The sequence below is a fragment of the Dendrobates tinctorius genome, unplaced genomic scaffold (genome assembly GCF_039654945.1).
Source record: "Dendrobates tinctorius isolate UK_male_01 unplaced genomic scaffold, ASM3965494v1 ptg000035l, whole genome shotgun sequence".
NCBI classification, from domain to species: Eukaryota; Metazoa; Chordata; class Amphibia; order Anura; family Dendrobatidae; genus Dendrobates; species Dendrobates tinctorius.
Window position 1 is genome coordinate 45,063,788 of NW_027361703.1, and position 23,879 is coordinate 45,087,666.

Consider the following 23,879-nt stretch of genomic DNA (forward strand, 5'->3'; position numbering starts at 1 on the left):
TCTTAAAGCAGCACTCCAGTGTTATTTTTCTGTGCTGGAGTGGTGCTTTAAATATAAGCACTGTGCCCTCAATCTTATACTCACCCTCCAGCGTCTTCATATAGTACTTTACAGATACCACACTGGTCCTGCAGCACCATCTTCTACCCATAGGTTCCAACATAATAACATTCTTGTATATAGAATAACACCACAGTATGTTATTTATTAAATATTTTACCACATTTTTTGCTTCAAATATTTTTTCCCCTATTTTCCACCTCTAAAACCTGGGTGCGTCTTATAGTCCAGTGCGTCTTAGGCTGTGTGCCCACATTGCGTTTTTTAAGCGTTTCCGCCGCGGTTTTGCCGCTGCGGAAACTCTTAAATGCATTCCCATGCAATCCTATGGGATTCTGCAGTTGCTGTACCCATGCTGTCGATTTTTCTGCTGCGTAATCCGCAGCATGTCCATTAATTCTGCGGAATCACGGCAATTCCGCCACCATAGGATTGCATTGAAAGGCTTACTTTACACATTTGGCTATGCCCACCATGCGTGAAGTGAGTGCTTCATGTGCGGATGGTACCCAGGGTCTGGAGAAGAGGCGACTCTCCTCCATGCCCTGGGTACCATATTCCTGTAAAAAAAAATAGAATTAAAATAAAAAATAGGGATCTACTTACCCTCTGTCGGACCCCAGAGTCCTCAGCTGTGCTGGCGGCAACATCATCAGCGGTCATTCGCGCAATACATCCCTGGGAAAGGAAGTTGCCGCCAGCACCACTGAGGGCTGGGAGGACTCCGGGGGTTATCAGAGGGGGTAAGTATATCCCTATTTACTCTGTCGCCTTATTGGGGGACACAGAACCGTGGGTGTTATACTGCTGTCCACTAGGAGGCGACACTATGCATAATCTGAAAAAGATTAACTTTGGCTCCTCCTCTGCAGTATACACCCCTGGACGGCATCAGCCTTCTCCAGTTTTTGCTTAGTGTCGCAAGGAGGCACACCTAAGATTGTTTACTCCGTTTTTTTCCTTGATTTTTTTTTCTTTTTCAACGGATTACAGATGAAGAAAAGCGGGTCCCCAGCGAGACTCCCGGCATGGCTCCCTCCTCGGTCCCCTATTAAGGGGTACCCGGTTGAGGTCGAGATGGCTATTCCCCATGTCGCTCCTTCCCCAGTCCCTCGGGTACTGGCTCGAAGTCGTGACCCCCCCCCCCCCTCCTTCCCCAGTTCCTTGGGCTCTGGGTTGAGGTCGAGGATAGGATGAAGCCCCCTGACGGTGACAGCAGCACCCTCCCTAATCCCCCTCTGGGGGCATTAGGTTGAGACACCGCAGGTAGGGCCTGTATCAGGCACCATTCGGCCACTTACAAGTCCAGGGACCCCAGCCCAGCTGCGGGCTCCTGTTGGTACCGGGGGAGGTGCAGGCAGGCATGGCACTTGTCAGAGACAGGGCTCCCTGCGCCCCTGTCTCTGTGGCAGCACCAGCTGCATAGCGCCTCAAAGGGACCCCCCACAGGGCCTAGTTCGCGCTCATAACCCCACCGCTAGCCTGCCGTTAAATCCGGGGGGGGGGGGTCTGGTTTGAATCCGACCCCCCCCCCGGACAACCGCGCCGTACTGGAGCCCTTCTGGGCATGAAGTATCAAATTTAGGCCGCGGCTTCGGCCTAGCCGAAGTCGCCGCCCTATTCCCGCCCCCTGGCCCGCCCCCCGGATGACGAAAATGACACTCTGCAGTGTCATAGAAGGGGCGGATCAAGGCAGGAAGGGCGTGCTTTTACATAGCTCAACGCGCCCTTTTCAGCTCTCCGCCCCCTTCCCCCTCCACCTCAGAATCCCGGTGGCCATCTTGCTGCAGCAGGAAACATAGCTGACAGCCATACAGCAGTCTCCGGGGGGCACAGGACTGTGATTTGTCGGCGCTGGACTTAGGGGCACACTGGTGGGGTAAGATCACAGCTGGGTTCTCTTTACTCAGCTGTGCATTCATATTACCTATAAGTTCTCCACTTTGCATAGCCCCTGTAGGACCCCTGCTAGCCAGCCTCTGTGCATGATGCCGGGCTCAAGGAAGAAAACCAGGCAAGACTGCTTTTATGCATTCTGCACAGCCTGCAAGACACTCCCCAGGGGCAGCACGGACCCACACTGCCGGGACTGTGTCCACAACACTGGGTCAGAACCAACGCTTCTGCGTCTTCTTCCATACCGGAATGGGCTACTCAGATGTTGCAGTCTATAACACAGTCCATACATAGCCTGACCTCTACACTACTGTAGGCTTTGCAGGGTCATGTCTCGGCTATGAACGTTACCCAGCAAAGGGACAGCCCATCTCGGGGACATGCCACTTCCGACAGTCTCAGACGTAAGCGGACCCACAGGTCGCATTCATCTGCGTCCTCACATAGCACTCGGTCGTCCCCCTCCAGGGAGAGACACAGTGGCTCCAGGTCACCTAGTCCGTCCCCTGACAGAGACAGACAATGCGGATCTCCGCAACGATTTCCGACCACAGACTCGGAAGGCATATGTGACTCTAAACCAGACAACGAAACAGAATTATCTCGTCTCTTGTCCCCCTAGCAATACTGCAATAGTTGAGGATATCGTCTCTTCCATCCTTCGGGTGCTGGACATTTCAGATCCAACCCCGGAAGCACCAGAACACAAGATTTCCTTTGAAAGTGTTCAGAAACCATCGAAGGTCTTGCCTAATCACCCGGAATTTCAAAAAAATCCTTTCTAAGCATTTTTTGCAGCCTGAGAAAAAATTCGCCAATCGCAAGTATTTGGAAGCAAATTACCCCTTTCCACAGAAAGACACCAAGGATTGGACAGATTCGCCTGAAGTGGACCCTCCAGTCTCTAGGCTGGCAGCACAAACGCTTCTCTCGCTGCCGGACAGTTCAACCCTCAAGGACACAGCAGACAGACAAGTCGAACGCATGGTTCGTTCAATCTTTGAAGCGGCAGGTGCCTCTTTGGCTCCCGCATTTGCTTCAGTTTGGGCAGCCAAGGCCATCATGGCTTGGGCTGATCTATTGAAAAAGGGCCTTCAAGCTTCAAATCCTCAGCTGGCGGACCAGGCGGTGCAAATTGCAGTGGTGGCAGATTACATGGTTCATGCAGCGTTGGACTCTGCAAGAGGAATAGCGGGAATAGCATCAAACGCCATCACAATCCGGCGTATTCTCTGGCTAAGAGAATGGAAAGCGGATGCGGCCTCAAAAAAGTCTCTAACAAATCTCCCGTACTTCAGTGGCCGTCTTTTCGGTGGAAAGCTGGATACAATGATATCCAATGCTACCGGGGGCAAAAGTACTTCCCCAACTAAGACCAAAACGCACGTTTAAAAGGCGTAATCTATCTCGTTTCCGATCCTTTCGGAATTCTTCAGGCTGGTCCGTCTCACGCCCAGCACAAAACTGTAATCGTTCCCCCCGCAGGGACAACACACGTGCGGCACAGAGGCCGGACAGGAACTGGCAATCAAAGACAAGCCAGGCAAAACCTAAAGGAGGAAAACCTCAGACGTTTCCCTCATCCTGACTCATGCCCTCTGGAAGACACCCCACTTGTAGGCGGACAACTGCTACTTTTTCAGCAGGACTGGCTGCCTATTACAGAAGACAAGTGGGTCAAGGAAATAGTGTCTTCAGGATACAAAATCGAGTTTACTACCAGCCCACCGCACAGGTTTTTTCCCTCTGTCCCTCCAAAATCCCCGCTCAAAGCTCAGGCCTTCCGTCAAGCGGTTTCTTCCCTCCTGCGAGCAGGAGTCATTGCCAGTCACAGCAGAAGAGCGGTTCCGAGGGTTCTACTCCAACCTGTTCGTGGTGCCCAAGAAGGGAGGCAGCGTCCGACCCATACTAGACCTCAAGCAACTCTATAAGTATGTTCGAGTTCGTCACTTTCGCATGGAATCCCTCTGGTCAATCGTTGCGTCTATGGAAAAAGGAGAATATCTTGCCTCCATAGACATACAGGACGCATACCTGAATATACCGATTGCTCCCGCCCATCAGAGGTTTCTCAGATTCGCAATCAACCAAGACCATTACCAGTTTGTGGCCCTCCCGTTCGGTCTCGCCACGGCTCCCAGAACATTTACAAAGGTCATGGCAGCTACCATGGACGTTCTGCACTCCAGAGGCATAGTAGTCGTTCCATACCTGGACGACCTTCTCATCAAGGCCCCCACCCTCAAGGACTGCGAGGTCAACGTCTCGATCACGATCGACACTCTGACGCGCCTGGGGTGGTTAGTCAATTTACAGAAGTCCTCGACTACCCCGAGTCAGTCTCTGACCTTCCTGGGGATGCTATTCGACTCCTCCAAGGGTCTGGTGATCCTCCCCAGGGACAAGGCACTGGCTCTCTGTCTGGGAGTTCACACACTCCTCCGCAAGTCCCCCAGATCTCTCCGGTATGCCATGAGAGTACTTGGCAGGATGGCAGCAGCAATGGAGGCGGTACCATTTGCCCAGTTTCACCTCAGACCCCTTCAACTGGCCATCCTCAAGTCCTGGGACAGGAATCCGTTCTCCCTCGACAGGGAGTTCCGGTTATCAGCAAACACCAGGAGGTCCCTGCACTGGTGGCTCAAGCCAACCTCGCTTGCAAGGGGAAAATCCTTTCTCTCCGGTCAATGGAAGGTTTTGACCACCTACGCAAGCCTTATGGGTTGGGGCGCGGTGCACCTACATCAGAGCGCAAGGCAGGTGGTCACCAAGGGAATCGACCATGCCCATCAACATCCTGGAAATTCAGGCCATCTTCCTGGCGTTGAAAGCCTTCCGTCACTTGCTGGCAGACTCTCATATCAGAGTACAGTCGGACAATGCCACGGCAGTGGCATACGTGAGCCATCAAGGCGTCACCCGCAGCATCCAGGCGATGACCGAAGTAACGCGTATCCTACAATGGGCGGAGGCTGCAAGGTCGGTACTCTCCGCGGTCCACATTCCGGGTGTGGACAACTGGGAAGCCGACTATCTCAGCCGACAAGGAATGGACTCGGGGGAATGGTCTCTCCATCCCGAAGTCTTCTGTCAGATCTGTCATCGTTGGGGGACCCCGGACGTGGATCTGATGGCATCCCATCTCAATGCCAAGGTTCCCAATTTCATGGCCAGGACGCGCGATCCGCGGTCGCTCGGGGCAGATGCCCTGGTTCAGGACTGGACCCAGTTCCACCTTCTGTACATTTTTCCACCCCTCTCCCTGATCTCCAGAGTCCTGAGGAAGATCAAACAAGAGGGTGTTCCCACCATTCTGATCGCTCCAGACTGGCCCAGGCGTATATGGTACGCCGACGTCGTGCAACTCACAGCAAACGCCCCCTGGCGTCTCCCCACACGTCCTGACCTGTCACAAGGCCCGTTCTTCCACCAGAACTCAGGGGCTCTCAATTTGACGGCGTGGCCATTGAGACCTGGGTTTTGACCCAAGCAGGTTTTTCACCGGACGTTGTTAAAACCATGATCAGGGCTCGAAAGCCAACTCCAGCCAGGATTTGCTATCGTACCTGGAAGATTTTCTTCACATGGTGCGACTCTCGTGGGCAGATTCCACTTCCCTATTCTCTTCCAAAGATCCTCGGTTTCCTTCAGTCAGGCCTGGACGCCGGGCTATCCCTGGGCTCGCTGAAGAGCCAGGTGTCAGCGCTCTCAGTGCTCTTTCAGAGGCGTATTGCTAACAAGCCGCAAGTGAAGACTTTTCTCCAAGGGGTTTCCCGATTGGTTCCCCCCTACAAACGTCCGTTGGAGACGTGGGACCTCAACCTGGTCTTGACCACACTACAGTCACCTCCTTTTGAACCCCTTAGGGTGGTCTCACTCCGCTTTCTATCACAGAAAGTGGTTTTTCCTGGTGGCAATCACCTCGCTACGCAGGGCGTCTGAACTTTCAGCTCTTTTCCTGCAGACAACCCTTCCTGGTTTTTGACCAGGACTAGGTGGTTCTCCGTACAGTACCATCCTTCCTTCCGAAGGTCGTGTCCAGCTTCCACCTCAATGAGGAAATATCACTACTGTCTCTTTGCCCGGCTCCCGTTCATAGGGTAGAGAAGGCTCTGCATACGCTTGACCTTGTCAGGGCATTGCGTATTTACGTGTCTAGGACTGCTCCCTTCCGGAAGTCTGATTCACTTTTCCTTCTTCCAGAAGGCGTTCGCAAGGGCCTACCGGCTTCCAAAGCCACCCTTGCTAAGTGGATCAAGTCCACCATTCAAGAGGCTTACCGCCTCAACAATTCTCCCCTTCCGGCCGGTATCACGGCACACTCTATGCGGGCGGTAGGGGCCTCTTGGGCCATTCGGCATCAAGCCTCAGCACATCAAGTGTGTAAGGCAGCCTCTTGGACTAGCCTGCACACATTTACAAAACACTACAGAGTGCATACCCAGTCCTCAGCGGATGCGAGCCTGGGTAGACGGGTCCTGCAGGCAGCAGTACCCCAAGTCTAGAGGACTGTCAGCACAATATTCGTCCACTGCTTCCCACCCAGGGACTGCTTTGGGACGTCCCACGGTTCTGTGTCCCCCAATAAGGCGACAGAGTAAAGGAGATTTTTGTGTACTCACCGTAAAATCTCTTTCTCTTAGCCTTTAATTGGGGGACACAGCTCCCACCCTGTTGCCCTTGCGGGCCGTTGTTACGGTTGGGTTCTCATATTGTTGTTTGAGCCTGTTTATAGTAGCCTTTTTTTACAGGCATGGTTATGTTTCTGGTATATTCCTCCTAATGCTTTTGCACAAAACTGGAGAAGGCTGACGCCGTCCAGGGGTGTATACTGCAGAGGAGGAGCCAAAGTTAATCTTTTTCAGATTATGCATAGTGTCGCCTCCTAGTGGACAGCAGCATAACACCCACGGTTCTGTGTCCCCCAATTAAAGGCTAAGAGAAAGAGATTTTATGGTGAGTACACAAAAATCTCCTTTTTATTTATTTTTAACATTTTATCTTTTACTATTGATGCTGCATAGGCAGCATCAATTGAAAAATGTTGGTCACGCTTGTCAAGCACTATGACCAAACGGTCCATCACGTTTCCAAGCGATGCTTCAAATCGCTGGGAAAAGCGGTAGCATTCGGCAAGCTAAAAACGCTTGCAAAATGCTTGTTTTGCAGGAAAAACGTGTGCGAATTCCGCATGCGTTTTACCCACGGCGGAGTGCGGAAATGCTGTGGACAATTACGCAGCATTTCTGCAACGTGGGCACATAGCCTTAGGGTAAGTGCACACATAGTTTTTTGGTTGTGCGGATTTTGTTGGAAAATCCGCAGGTAAATCCACAGGACAAAAGTCCTGCAGTTTATCTGCGGATTAGCCTGCGGTTTCACACCTCATAATGATAAGGTGTGAAACCGCACAAAGAATTGACATGCTGCGGATTGTAAACCGCGCGGAAAAATCCGCAGCATGTGCACTGCGTTTTTTTTTTTACATAGGAAATAAAGGTACTGTACAACGCAGCAGAATCTGCTGCGGACCCGCAGAGCCAAAACCGCTGCAGATCCGCCACGTGTGCACATACCCTTAGGGTATGTGCACACGTTGCGGATTTTATTACGGATCCGCAGCGTTTTTTGCCACACAGATTAACATCAAATCTGCAGTGTATTGCACAGCCAATGTAAGCGTATGGGAAATGGAGATTTCCTGTGCGCTTGCTGCGGAAAAAAACGTGCGGATTCGCAGTGTTTTTTTTCCGCAGCATGTCAGTTCTTTGTGCGGATCTGCAGCGTTTCTGCACCCATTGACTTGCATTGAGTCGGGCACATCCGCAGCAAAACCGCAGATGTAAAAAGATCTGCGGATTTGCGTGTGAGAAACACTGCGGACAGGGAGGAGGGAAGTGTGTGGGCCGGAGCTATGTGCGTGTCTGTGTGTGTGGGCAGGGTCTGTGTGTGCCAGTGTCTGCGTGAATCTGTGTGTGTGGGTCTGCGGGGCTGTGTGCAGGGTCGGCGGGGGTCTGTGAGGCTGTGTCAGTGTGTGTGCAGGCATCGTCCGATGGGACTACTAGTCCCATCCGGCTATGCCTGCTGTAGTGACACATTAGTCAATGATGGGACAGTAGTAGTCCCATCATCTGGCTAATGTGTTGAATGTAAAAAAAAAATAAAATAAAATAATAAACAATATACTCCCTGTGTCCGACATAATCAAATTAATAATGATTGTCCCATGATGATCTCCCGCATTGTATCACTCCGCTGCCGACAGGTCACCTGAGTTCACCTGTCACTTTGCCGCACTGCAGCATGAGAATTTTCTCACGCTGTAGTGCCAGAAAGTGAGAGGCTTAACTCCGATGATACACATCGGGAGGTTATCTCTGGTCAGGGTGTCATCGGAAGCCTATAGAGCGGTCATATCTTCTGATGTGACCGCTCTATATGGGAGATCGTTGTGGGACAATCGTTATTAAAGAGGGACTGTGTCGGACAGGGAGTATACTGTTATTTTTGTTTAATTCTTTTGCAGGTGATCGATGGATTTAGGCGTGCAATAAAAAATATGAAAAACTGTTGTGTTTTATTTCATTAAGTCTTTATACTTATGTGTGTGGTTTTTTAACCCTTTCTTACTATAAGATTAATAATGGATAGGTGTCTTATTGACGCCTCTCCATTATTAACCGGGTTTAATATCCCCTTACGATAGCAAGCTGACATTAACCCCTTATTACCCCATATGCCACCGCTACACGGCAGTGGGAGGAGAGGGGCTAAGTGCCAGAATTGGCGAATTTTAATAAGTGGTACCACATGACCGCTGAAGGAATGAAGAGTTGCCGGAGACCGTGGGAGAAGCAGGGGCTGCAGAGATCGCGCCAGAAGGGGGTAAGTATATGCGATATTCACCTGCCCCCGTTCCACCGCCGCGCACCACTCTGTCCTTTGCGTCCTCTGTCTATGACATTAAGGTCAGAGGGTGCGATGACATAGTTAGTGCTCGCCCTCTGCCTGAACAGTCACTGACATAGGACCCGGAAGACAGAGCGGCGCTCGGCGGTGGAACGGGGGCAGATGAATATCTCAGGTGCCGGGGCCTGAGCCAGCGGTGACATCAGCACCTGTCCCCCATAGCATGCTGGTGTCCCCGTCAGCTCAGGACACCGACACCTGGCCCCCAGCGATGAGGTGAGTATGTCATTTTTTTTTTTTTTATTCGCAGCAGCATATGGGGCATAATCTATGGAGCATCTTATGGGGCAGCATATGGGGCATAATCTATGGAACATCTTATGGGACCATAACCTTTATGGAGCAGCATATGGGGCATATTCTATGGAGCATCTTATGGGGCCATTATTAACCTTTGTGCAGCGTTATATGGGGTGTATTTTGTATGGAGCATCTTATGGGGCCATCATAAACTGTATGGAGAATTATATGGGGCTCCTGATTCAATATGGATATTCAAAAACATTTAACCTACTGATGTCTCAATTAATTTTACTTTTATTGATATCTATTTTTATTTTTGAAATTTACCAGCAGCTGCTGCATTTTCCACCTTAGGCTTATACTCGAGTCAATAAATTTTCCCAGTGTTTTGTGGCAAATTTAGGGGGGTCAGCTTATACTCAAGGATATACGGTATCTTTATTTATGTTACAAAAACGCATGCAATCTGCATGGGAAAAACGCATCAAAATCCGCATCAAAAAGGTGTGATTTTTTACCTGCATTTTATGCCAAGAGGTGCAGATTCTGTGCAGAAAATTCTGCAGGCAAATCTGCAATGTGTGCACATACCCTTAGTCTGAAAAATACAGTGTATTAAAAGGATGCCTCTATGGTTGAATCCTACAGCCATTGACTTCTGTTATGAAAAAAACACAAAAATGAATAACAGACCGTATGCATGTGAATATTTTTTTTCAACAGGACACAAAAATGCAGCTTGATATGTTTTCCTGTCTGAAAAGCCACAAAATTTTTGCGACTTTTGGTGTTTCCATGTCAGTCCCGGACCCTCTTAATGACTCGGGATCCTCTTACTCAGCCACAGCCCATCATTAAGACTGTCATGTTAAACGGGACCATAGGTGTTTTTTTGTTTTGTTTCTTTTTTCCAATATCAGCAGGAATAAACTGTATATTTATATATATCCTGTCAAGTATTTTTGCTGTTATTAGAAAAAAACAAATATGCCTCAGCTACAATCATGCAAAAAACTATGTACACCTTCTGTGAATTCTATTGTTTTACATAGCAGGACATAAAAAAAAAATTAAAGCATCTGATTCCTAGAGAATCCTAAAATTAGGGAAATGCAACCTCAGATGAACAGCACAACACAAATTACATGGTCATTATTTAACACCAAATTTTGTTAAAATGCAGAATTAGTGAGTGAAAACATAAACACGTTCCTACTGCTTCCATAGGAATTAAGAGGGTAGGTAGAGTAAATGCTAATCAAAGCTGCTAATCAAATGCCCTTGATTGATTTTTCATCAACATGAGTGGCCAACTCATGAAATCAGAAGTTATCACTGAATTTTCCAGACCAGCAAACTGGCTTCTGTTAACACAATGCTAAAGAGGCAAGACTTCAGCATTGATCTTAAATAAGCAACTGTTGCTACCTATCAATCTGGGAAGGGTTATAATGCCATTACCAAACACCTTGAAGCCCATTATTTTATAGTGAAAAAGATAATTCACAAGTGGAAAACATTCAAGAGCTACAGCTCAGACTCTAAAGGCATCAGCATGCTACATGTTCAAGATCTTGACAGTACAGTTAGAAAAAGACTGAAAAAGTATGGCTGGTTTTGAAGGGTAGCCAGGAGAAAGCCTTCTTTCTAAATAGAACATGGCAGCATGGCTAAAGTTTTACAAAATTGCATCTGAACAAACCACAAGAATTTGCAAGCAAAGTCCATGGGTTTTTAGCAAACCTCTCCTCTCTGGCCTCGTCTCTCCAAACACAGCATGTCTGCAAATACCTCATACTAACTCTTCAGCACAGTGATGTAGAGGTGATGATTTGGGCTTTTTTTTTTAAGACTTTGTACCTGGGCACTGGATAGTCTTTGAGTCTACCATGAACTCCTCTGTATACCAAAGTATTTTAGAGTCAAATGTGAAACCATCTATCTAAAATGTAAAGCTTGTATAATACTGGGTCAAGCAGCAGGGTATTGATCATCAGCACCCTCAAATCTACATTAGAATGGCTGAAAATGAAAAGAATCAAGGTGCTGCAAGGACCCTGTCAAAGACCGGGTATCCCAAAAATTGATAGCTGTAATTTAACATGTAGCAACAAGTAAATGTTGTGGAGAAAAAAAAGAAATTGGAACACAGAATACACAAAAAATTGTCTATAATTTGGTAATGACTGCTCATACCTCAAGAAAAACCCTTGCCCCTTTTCACCAACGCAAAGAAAGAATCCAGTCATTAACGAAAACATATCTTTAATGGAGAGTAACACATTTACAAGAACTCTCATCTTCTCAAAAACCCATTGTTGGAGGGGTAAGGTCGCAGCTCTGGATTAATTAAACATCAGAAGCTGTGGGTGATATGCCGCCGGACTCCCGACACATGTTAACCCGACTTTTATTCTTCCACCAAGGAGTAGCGAGACACAGTAGAACTACGACCCCCCACACAGAACAAATAGCGCCTCCTCAATACCATCTTGTAAACCTGAAAGAAAATCTGTCCAAGCCATATATCCGTTAAATGTACCCCATCTCGACGCATCAGCCTGGCATTGTTACCTTCCAATTGCCTGTGCCGAACTATAACACCCCCCTTAAAATGAACAAAACGAGATATTCGGTGATTTACTGTATAGCTCTACGAGAACATTCAATGCCAGCCCTCTCTCGAGCACCACGCCACACCACCCTGGGGATTATTTCTGACCAAACTATGACGAATTGGGAGAAAAACGCGGAACTTTATCAATATCCGCTCGCATTAGTGTGAGAAGCTCCGTCAGTTGTATCGCACATAAATCGTTTTCCCCCGCATGCAGCACAAAGATAACTGTGGAGGCCGTCAATCTAGAGATGTGAACCACTTCAGTCAGCACTTGCGACCATGTTAGCCCTCGAATGCCTTTCTAATTCACATCGGCATTGAAGAAACCAAGCGATCTCTCGCCAGGACGCAACTTCACCCTCAGTTCGGGCCCACCAGACATAAGAATGACCCAAAATCCATACACTTGGTCTTGCACCACCTATAATGAGAAAATTGAAATTCAACTATACATTAATATGACATTAGTAACTCTGGGCTTATGTAATGAAAGAAAACAAGTGGAACACCACCTGTGTATTCTCTTGATTTCCTGAACCGTGAAAACCCACCCGAGCCGCTTCCGTTGCCGCACCAATTCTGAAAGAATGGGTACCAAATCCCCCGATGGAAGACCCAAAGCTATAAAATTTTAGACGCATGACTGCCAAGAAATGAAATCTGATTTACGGGGACCCGTCAGTCATGCGCAAAATGCTTGGCTCTCTGGCCTAATCGCCAAGTACTGAGTAATCAATTTAATAGGGCACACCAGGCCTGAATGAAAAATAAAGGAAACCATGCTCCCTTACCTGTGATTAGTTTTCGAATGCCAAATACGAACACGAATACCACCATTGCAAAACGATACATCATTATGCTGTAATCCCCCTTTGTATACGAGCCGAAGGTGCAGCCAACTCACTTAATACGCAATGCCCCAAAAATTGCAATCCCGAATGCCGCAGAAAATAGAGCAGATTCATCCTGGGAGCTACAAATCGTATTTGTGCTATTAATAATTCTGACCAACCGAGAAAGAGATTGGCCGTCTAAGAAAATTAAAATAATTTATTTTTTTTGTGTAATTTTCCCAACCCTTAAAAGCCTGATGTAAAATAAACATTTTTAGTGACATCTTCCCTCCCGCGTATCTTGAACTGAAAAGACAACCCTGCTAACTTGTTCCTGGCAACCGCTGCCGAGGAACCGCGAATGTAAATGTTTTAAATAAACCTCTATCACTTCCAACCTTGCCTTGTTAGAAGAACCACCAGGTGACTTCTTGCAAAAACCCCCCACTCCTGCCACACCTTACCATATTCTGAACATGTTGTTGGAGCCACCGACGCCCTGACCAATCCTGGACACTGAATTCCTTGTTGCCTATCCGATGGGTGAGATCTTGAAATTTCTGAAAGTCAAAACTTAAAAGGGGAATAAGCAATAGCATTTTTACTACTTGGTACATGCCGCGATCGGAACCAGATATTAAAATGCTAGCACCTCAATACCAGGAAACAAATCAACTTTTTGAAAGGAATAGAAGATGACAAATGATCTATTGTCTGAACCACTCTTTCATTGTCAGACCAAAAATGAATGCGTGAATTGACCAAATGATCACCACAACTCCACACTGCCACCACCAAAAGGAAAAACTCAAGAAAAGTAAAGTTCTTTGTTCAACCATTTTGAAAACAAGCAGCCAATGTCTTGCACACAATGATCCCACAGGATGAACCAAAGCCAACAGACCCGGCAGTGTCTAAAATAATGAAATATCCTAACTCTCCCTTTCTTCCCTTTGAAAGGCAGTGCTATCATTATAATTCAACAACAAAAACTCTACACTTGCAGATCTTCATTCAAATGAAGACCAAGCCGCGTCATATGTTGAGGAGCTTGGCACCCTGTGTGGTAATCGCCAGCCGGTGAGAAAAAATTCCTGCCCATAAGCATAACACGCAAAACACAAGCCATGGAGACACCATCACATGTTTCTCAACGCGAGCAATGACTAGCCAGGTCTTTCCCCGGGAAGGAACAACCACGGGAAGGGCAGTCTCCAATGAAGGAAACCACCTATGCCAAAACATGGTATCCATCCACAGACAGCTGTTTCGGGGTATTGCCCCTCATCAGTGTGGAGTAGGAAACTGACCAGTAGGAGCAATGCCTAGTAGAAGACTGTGAAAAATGAGGATGAATGAACTCATGGAGATCAACATCCAACACTGCGGAGACACCATCACATGTTTCTCAACGCAATGATTCTAGAGCAATGCCCCCATCCCTTATGAGAAATATGTAAAAACATGCAAAACACAAGCCGCGGAGACACCATCACGTTTCTCAACGCAAGCAATGACTAGCCAGGTCTTTCCCCGGGAAGGAACAACCACGGGAAGGGCAGTCTCCAATGAAGGAAACCACCTATGCCAAAACATGGTATTCCATCCACAGACAGCTGTTTCGGGGTATTGCCCCTCATCAATGTGGAGTAGGAGCAATGCCTAGTAGAAGACTGTGGTTTCCTTCATTGGAGACTGCCCTTCCCGTGGTTGTTCCTTCCCGGGGAAAGACCTGGCTAGTCATTGCTTGCGTTGAGAAACATGTGATGGTGTCTCTGCGGCTTGTGTTTTGCATGTTTTTAAATATTTCCCATAAGGGATGGGGCATTGCTCTAGAATCACTGCGTTGAGAAACATGTGATGGTGTCTCCGCAGTGTTGGATGTTGATCTCCATGAGTTCATTCATCCTCATTTTTCATAAGCATAACACGTCACGCAAATGCCAATAAAACCAGCAGGGATTGCATTTGTATACAGTCACTTTTTTTTTTTTTATAGAAATGAAAACATCAATCAAGCCTAACACAGTCAATATGTCATGGGGCAAACGGAACACCATATTAACTGAATCAATCTTAATGCCAAGAAAAACAAAAGCGAGTTGACGGACAAACCGCTTCTACTCCGATAACTGTACCCCAAATACTTTCATTAACACCCAGAAACTGTCCCAAACTTTTTTTTTTTTTTTTGCAACTCTCTTACTCTGCTGGCCCTACAAAAAAGGAAATCGTCCCAATAATGAGTCACCCATCGCGATCCTGTTTCCAATATTAACCACCATTCGAGGAAACTACTAATAATTTGAAATATCTGCATGAATGACACAACCCATGGGAAGGCAAGTGTCATAATAATAGATACATCCACAAAGCAACCTAACACTGATAATCAAGATAAACTGAAAGAAGACGAAAAACAGAAGCGATATCCGATTTTGCCATCAATGCGCCATGCCCTGCCTAACGCAACAGCCTCACTGCCTGATCAAAAGAAGTATATGCCACGGAAGCCTCTTTTGCACTTATGCCATCATTCACCAAGCGACCCTATGGGTGCGACAAGTGATGTATCAGTCTGAACTTTTTTTTTTTTTTTAATGACACCTAACAGGGATACTCTGTGGTTGAAAAAAGTTGGGAAGGAAAAGGCCCATCATGTGACCTATAGAGATTTCCTTTTCAATTTTATTTGGCAAAAACTAACGGGAGCTCCTTAGCCGATTTTAAATATCAGAAAAAAAAAACCAACAACTAGCTTTTGGAGAATTTAAACAGTAGGAAGCAACCATATGTGCACCCCACTCGCAACTCAGCTGCCGCCACTTTATTGTGGTATTTGGTATCCACCGCTCCATCGCAGTGATACTCAGCAGGGTCCTTGCTCTCATGCTGGGGGTTTTGCCTAATGATCATAGCCTTTTAGGGAGGGCAGGAACATTTGCCGCTACTTATTAAAAAAAAAAAGGCCGCCAAGCAAGCATTATTACTTATACTTGCATAATCCCTAGTATCTGCAGTGGCAATCATTGAACACACCGCTGCCTGTCCACCGAGCCGTGCTCGGACTAGGGGGAACAGCTGATATCCCAGCAGGTGCTGGGCACGACTGGCCTGCTCCGTCAGAGGAAGTCAGCAACCCTCCTTGCTGCTGTGAGAAAAAACCCAGGGATCGAGAGAGACACACAGAGGTTGAATTAACAACCAGGTCTGCAATGCAGCACTCAGCAATGAGAAGTTAAAAAGATACATCATTATTCCTGAGGCTTGTGAAGTATTAAATAATGCAGCTGGCACCAGAGATGTCAAATAAACTAAAGAGAGTTAGGTAGCTGATATACCTGGGAAATAGGAAAAAAAAAAAACTATCAGCTGCTGATTAGCATGAGGTAATTGTCTAGGGACATGTGTGAAAACTGACTCACAACTAGAAACTAATATGGTCAGGTGGGAGTTAACTACCGAAAGTAGATTATCTGTAGCCACCATGTCCACTAACAAAACGCTCCCAACTAGTCTGGGGTAAAATTACTGGCTGCTGAATAGCAGCACTACCACTCCTAGCATAATCCAATGAGGATGAACTGGCGCTATGTATGCCCCCATATGACACAACTGAGTGGCCTCCTTGTTACATAAAATTAGGGCTAAAGCTGTGACAGGCACTATACTCTGGGCTGACTGTGCTGCGCTCTGTGAAGTGACCTGGGGCTGCCTGGGCACAAAACCTGGCAAGCTCCCTTGAACCACGCTCACCAATTTCCCGCCTCTGCTTTTCCTGCCTCTGCAGTGAGGCGAGGCCACACACCGAGGAAATGAATCCTTCCCCGGCATCGGCAAAATTACAGGAGGTGAGGATGGGCTTAATCACTCTGGGGGACGCGGCCTCTGCCGCGACCTCCGTTCACTGGAAGCTGACTGACCCAACGGCACATTTCGACCCAGCTCCAGCAATAATGCTGCCAGCCACCCACTCCTTCCCTGCTACCCTTTCTCTAATGACGTCATCTAATGGTAAGGACATCCCTAACCTCAATTACCTCACGCACCTCTGGGAGTGTGAAAGCTCCTTGCTCCCAGGTTCAAAAGAGGCCCAGCAGCCTCAGGCCCCACCTTATATACCCCTTAGGGGGAGGAGGAATGAGCCACGCACAAAAATTAAAGGGGGGTGCAGTTTTGCTTCCTTTAAACCTTTCCCTGTGCCTAGGAAAAAAGGGCAATGCACATTAAACCCACAGGCTGATCAGTCAGGGGCCCCCCGGCAAATAAAGCTGGGCTCCCTCAAAGTGTTGGATTCCCCATTGTAGGTTCCATCACATTTGACAGCAGAGTCTGTATGTGGTTCAGATGTAAACGCTCGCCAAGTGTCGTGTGCTAACAGATTTGTGCATCTGATGCATTAGCTAGCACAGCATTGCCTCGTTAGATGTAGCTGTGTTCTGATGTGTTGGAATGCACGATACACAAGACCAAAAATCTGTTCCCAAGCTCTAATACCATTGTGCCACAATCTTGTGGAAAATAATCTAGAAAGAGTGGAGGCTCCTGTATCCGCAAAGGGCTCAGAATCCATGTTCTTGCCCATGGAACGCATCGATCTGTAAGCATATATAGATGTTATGTCTAGGTGCACTTCAATTTTTAGGCATGTTATGTTTCTTTGTTTCCTGAGAGAAAAATGTTTGCAATGGGATATCTTTCTGTAACTTAGGTTATATATTCACATCTATATGTAAACTATCAATTAGGTGATGTACATTTTATTATTATAGGAAAAATGACCTTTGCACTGTTAGTCAGTAGTTAGAATAACAGTATGATGAGTTCCTGATTCAGCAAAGCAATTTTGTCAGAATGCTGGTATTATTTGCTTTGAGAAGCCCCAAATTGTTTGCTCAATTAGAGGATGTGAAAATTGTTTGCACCTTTTGGTGTTTTCACAAATTTTCTCCCCCAATCTGTCCAAAATGGGTGGAGCTGGGTGTGGCGTGCTCGTGACGCCCCTGTCCAATTAATGAATCAGGAGTGTCCTCTGTTAATGATAACCCATAATAGCTCCTGGGGTCTCTTCAGCTGAGACCTTAGTAGTAGTGATGAGCGAGTATACTCGTTGCTCGGCCTTTTCCGAGCATGCCCGGGTGACCTCCGAGTATTTTGGCGTGCTCGGAGATTTAGTTAGAAAACCTGAGCAACGAGTATACTTGCTCATCACTACTTAGTAGTCGTGAATTCTTGCTGTTTGTAATCATCCTTTCAACCACAGAGGACTCTCCATTTATTATTCATGTAAATATTAGTAAGTTTTGCATTTTACAATGTTATGTTCCTTTTATTTACTGCTACTTTTGCTTTTAGTCCTCAGGGAGCCCGAGGACCCACAGATGCCTTCTATTTGGTCCCTGAGCCAGTAGTCGCACCTAATAGCCCCATATGGTACTCTGGACAGCCTGTCAATGAGGAGGTGATGGAGCAAATGCTGACTCGTATTTTACTTGTCAAAGAAGTCCAGGAAGCACATGCTTCATCCCGCATCTCTGCATACTGATCACCTGCTTGTACTGTATATCTGTACTTTCAGCTACTTGTATATACAACTCTTTGTAAAGCATGAAAAGCTGTGTACTCTTTAGTGTACTTTATCCCACAGGAAAAGCGATTGTTTTATACAAAGCATTTACTGTCTGATATGTTTGCAATGTACAAAAAGCACATTCTGCATTTTTTTTTTACATATAATTTATGCTGACACTACATTGCGGCACTATAAAACACTGTATATGCAGTGCTGTAATCACCTGTATGGAGTAAATTTCCACTCCAATTTACTTATGATTTTGTAATGTAAATATTCTGTTTTTTTGTTTCCTTTTTGTGTGCATTTAAGCAAATACACATAAGATCAATTCTTCTCTGAAGTCTTATGATTGAGAAATATGTACTAAATGAAAGACTGTATGGACGAAATCATTGTAACAAGCGCTTAGCATTTGTATAATTTATTAATCAGTTTAGTGCAATGCAACCATAACCATGTTCCGAATGAAACATGCTGAACTTATGGAATCGTACAGTTTTTTTTTCCTTTATAAAAGGAGGCGGCTTCCATGACTGGCCTACTTGCAGATTGAAGTCCTCAGGTCTTTGCAAGAATACAAACATGACTGTATTTATTGGGGAGATGAAACCATGTTATTTTGTTTTATATTCCTTATTTGCTGTTCTGAAAGCGAGTGTAAGCTGGGTTCACGGGACGCTTCAATGCTTTTGGATTCTTTCCAGCCTTTGTGTTTGGCGTAGTGGGTGTAATTTGTGCCTAAGTAAAATGTCACTACAGATTTGACACTTTTATTGGTTAACACCTACATTTGTGTTTGAACAGAAGGATTGCACATCATGCTGAGAAAAATAACTATACAACCTTACCTCAAAGATCCAGTCATGCCGTGCCTTAACACAATCCAGGCACTTGGATTTCTTTCAGTGGTGACTGTAATGTAAATTTTGATTACTTGTGTTTTTAGTAAGTTCACTTTTACAGGGAGATTTGTATATTTTCACAGAAGATTTAACATGGAAATCACTAATAGGTAAATGAGTTTGTTATATCTGATGTATGCTAGATTTCTGGTATCTTTGTTATTTAATACAGATTGAGCACTAATTTTGATTTGAAATAAAAATTGCAATTGAATGTATATTGTCGGTTGCAGAAACCTGTTTAATTTGTTTCCATTCTATTTAAGTCTCATCGCTAGGCATGCTTTGGTGCCTTAGTAGTGTAAGGGTGCCTTTACAATAGCGGATTATCAGGAAGGGTCGTTCCTAGGCTGCCAATCACGCCATGAACGAGCAAAACACGGGTTTGTCCTGTGATATGTTGTTTTTTTCTTTAAGCTTGTAGTGTGTAAACGGGAGATGCGCTGCCGAGAACTACGATAGTTCGGTGCACATAGCCTATCGTTTTGTGTGCATGGGAAGTGTGGGTCAGCCTAAGAAGTCTGTGAACAATCAATGGGCTTCTATTTATCCAATCAGTCATTTAATCTCAGTGTAAATTAATCAGAAGGCTTAAATTCATGCAGCGGTTTGGTCCCTACGAAATATGAAGAGTACTGTTGTTTTCACAAAACAGAATAAGAGCAGGAAATGTTAAATGATTAAAAAAAATGTGTTGTGTGCCTCCTAAATCCATTGCCTTTTCAGCCTCCTCATTCTGGTAATCCCCCCTCTTATCCTACTGTGATAGCATCACCTACATCAGGGTTCCCCAACTCCGGTCCTCAAGGCCCACCAACAGGTCATGTTTTCAGGATTTCCTGAGTATTGCTCAGGTGATAATTGCATCACCTGTACAATACAAGGGAAATCCTGAAAACATGACTTGTTGGTGGGCCTTGAGGACCGGAGTTGGGGAACCCTGACCTACATCATTAATGTGACTGCTGCAGCTAATCACTTGCTTTCACATGAATGATGTATTCAGTGCTATTGCTGCAGGATTGGCATGGAATGTAATGTCTGAGTAGTATTTTTTTTTTTTATCATCCAATATTTCTTGTCTTTAGGTTCATATTTTTACATTAACAAAAGACAAGAGGAAATTTGTTCGTTTTTGTCCCTGAATCTGATTTTGACATATTCGAGCCATATTCAAATATTATTCATGTCGAATGTTTGTCTTATGATCGGTTCTGAACGTGTTCTGTAATTTCTTCTCCCATTTACTCTAATGACGTTCGGCTGTGTTCGACGAATATTGCAAAATCAATATTCGAATCCGATCGTATTTGGAACTGAATCCGAACAAATTTGCTCATCTCTAACACCACTTGCACCTCTGTACATATTTAAGGTATGTGCACACGTTGCGGATTCTGCTGTGGATCTTTCCGCAACATGTGCACAGCTTTTTTTGTTTTGCATTGAATACAATGGTACTGTACGCCGCAGGAGAATCTGCTGCGGATTCACTGAGCCAAACCTGCTGCGGATCCGCAGCAGAATCCGCAACATGTACACATACCCTTTGAACCAGAATTGTATTGATTTTTCAAGTTACTAAGTTGAACGCATTTTTATTTCTACAAATTTACACAATGTATGTTTTATAATGTCTTGCATAGTCAGAAGTTCAATAGTCTGACAGCTCAGTTCTTAATGATGTAGGTTCCAGAATTATGCTAACTGTTCTGTTGCTCTATTAGGCTGTGTTCACACGTAGCGTTTTTTGGATTTTCGCGGCGTTTTTAAACTCGCGATTTTTCCACGAAAACGCAAAAAAAAGCATCCCATGCAATCCAATGGGTTTCCGCAATGCTGTGCTAATGCTGCGGATTTTTCCGTGGCAGAATCTATGTTCAATAGGTCAGTGTCTGTTAAAAAGATTAACATTTTCAAGGAATAAGGACTTGTGCTGATGGCTTTACCTGTGTGCAAGCTGTATATTTTCTAACAGTGGGATTTGATCATTAAATATGACTTTTCCAACTAAACTGCATTATGGCTTTGTGCAAATGCCCTATGAGTTATCACATGAAAAGAAGCACTCCCATCAAAACCTTTATTCCCTTAAGCATTCTGCTCCGGTTTCCAGCGCCATTCCACTCCTTTGTACAAAACAGCAATTTGAGCGGGCACCATCAATTAAATAAGCAAGGGGATCACCAGATGCATAAATTCAAACTACTACCAAACCAGAAAAAAAAGTAAATGCATCAAAGAATTGGTTTCACCACATCAATAATTTGGTTCAAAAATAATTTTTATTGTAAACACCACATACAAATTGTTAAAAACATGTAAAATCCCAAGCAAAAAAGGACAGAGGATTTGGGTCCAAAGAATATAAGAGTAAAATACTCAGAAAAGATCCCACACAGTCTTATCTGATGGCACATGTTTCACACAATCAAATGATCTATATACCATATATGCATGCTGTTTGACAGACTAAACACATCCTGATGCACACCAAATTCAATAAGAATCCAATATCATATACTTTATAGCGTTAGATATCTAGTTCCAATGGAACAACAAATCATTAAGGTGCAAAAAGGCAAGTGATCCAACAATAGTGAGTCATAAATACTCCAGAAGCCACACCGCAGTTCTCTATACTTTACCCCACTACTGCTAGTGACAACTGACCTAAGTCAGATACACAATAGAGTATAGGTGAGACATGTGCCAGACTGTGTGGGTACTAAGACCCGCGCGTATCGACGCCTAAGGCCTCTTTCACACTTCAGTTATTTGCATCAGTTACAATCCGCCAAAAAGGCAGACAAGCGGATCCGTTCTCAACTGATGTGAACGGATGGCACAGGATCTGTTTTTAGGCGGATCCTGAAAATGAGGAAATTTAAAGGAACCGCTGGCGAGAGAGAGATTGATTTTTTTTTTTTTTTTGTCCGGCACCCAGACAGAATTTGGGGTTAATTCAGTGTCTGGAGGATCCGCTGGCCAAAAAAACGTTGCAAGCTCCGTTTGGAAATCTTTGAGGATGTTGACAGACACTAACATTGTGGCGGATCCTCACAGAAACGGATGCAACGGACGGCAATCAGTCAGGATCCGCCAATAATGAAAGTCAATGGGGAAGAAAAATGGCGGATCCGTTTTTTCAAAATTGGCGGATCTTGACTGATTGTCAAAAACGGAAGTGTGAAAGAGGCCTAATGTGTCTTCCTCAAGGTCATTAAATATATGACTTTTCAAACTAAACTGCATCATGGCTTTGTGCAAATGCCCTATGAGTTATCATATGAAAAGAAGCATTCCCATCAAAACCTTTATTCCCTTAAGCATTCTGCTCCGGTTTCCAGTGCCATTCCACTCCTTTCTGACTTGCGTGACTTCCATTTTAACTCACATCGTAAAAGTGACTTGGTTCATAAATAATCCTCAGTGTAATCGTGTAAGCCTGACGTTTTGTTCAGACTCTCCATAGGCTTACATTCATAGAATCATAGAATCGTAGAGTTGGAAGGGACCTCCTGGGCCATCTGGTCCAACCCCCTGCTCAAAGCAGGATTCGCTAAATCATCCCAGTCAGATGTCTGTCCAGCCTCTGTTTGAAGACTTCCATTGAAGGAGAACTCACCACTTCTCGTGGCAGCCTGTTCCACTCATTGATCACTCTAACTGTCAAAAAGTTTTTTCTAATATCTAATCTGTGTCTCCTCCCATTCAGTTTCATCCCATTGCTTCTAGTCTTTCCTTGTGCAAATGAGAATAAAGTTGATCCTTCTACAATGTGACAGCCCTTTAGATATTTGTAGACAGCTATTAAGTCTCCTCTCAGTCTTCTCTTTTGCAAACTAAACATTCCCAAATCCTGCAACCTTTCCTCATAAGACAGGGTTTGCAGACCGGTCACCATTCTGGTCGCTCTTTTCTGAACTTGCTCCAGTTTGTTGATGTCTTTTTTAAAATGTGGTGCCCAAAACTGGACACAATATTCCAGATGAGGTCTGACCAAAGAGGAGTAGAGGGAAATAATGACTTCACGTGATCTAGACTGTATGCTTCTGTTAATACATCCTAGAATTGCATTTGCCTTTTTTGCTGCTGCATCACACTGTTGACTCATATTCAGTCTGTGATCTATTAGTATACCCAAGTCTTTTTCACATGTGCTGTCACTTAGCCCTATTCCTCCCATTCTATATATGCTTTTTTCATTTTTATTGCCCAGATGTAGTACTTTGCATTTCTCCCTGTTAAAAACCATTCTGTTAGTTGCTGCCCACTTCTCCAGTTTATTTAAATCTTTTTGAATCCTCTCTCTCTCTTCTCTAGTATTAGCTATCCCTCCTAGCTTTGTGTCATCAGCAAATTTAATCAGTTTACCCTCAATTCCTTCATCTAAATCGTTGATAAAGATGTTGAACAATACAGGGCCCAGGACAGAGCCCTGTGGTACCCCACTTGAGACATTCTTCCAACTGGATGTGCAGCCATTTACGACCACTCTTTGGGTCCGATCACTAAGCCAGTTATGAATCCACCTAACAGTTGCCTTGTCCATTCCATACTTAGTCATTTTTTCAATAAGGATTGTATGAGAGACTTTGTCAAATGCTTTGCTGAAGTCAAGATATACTATATCTACAGCATTTCCTTGATCCACCCAATCAGTGATACCGTCATAGAAGGAAATTAAGTTAGTCTGACATGACTTATTAGTTAGAAACCCATGCTGACTCTGTTTAATCACTTCATTCTTATCCAGGTATTGACATACATGTTGTTTA

General features: G+C 45.2%; 1 protein-coding gene across 6 annotated transcripts in view; it reads left to right on the forward strand.

Moving 5' to 3' along the window:
• The window catches only part of LOC141087718 (transcriptional regulator QRICH1-like), a 143,234-nt gene extending 123,891 nt beyond the window's left edge, over nt 1-19,343 (forward strand). For all 6 annotated transcript variants that reach the window (XM_073573455.1, XM_073573456.1, XM_073573459.1 and 3 more), the window contains exon 10: nt 17,977-19,343. In XM_073573455.1, coding sequence (XP_073429556.1) covers nt 17,977-18,166 — 190 coding nt within the window. In that variant the 3' untranslated portion in view covers nt 18,167-19,343. The remainder of the gene's footprint in view (nt 1-17,976) is intronic.
• The last annotated feature ends 4,536 nt before the right edge of the window (nt 19,344-23,879 follow it).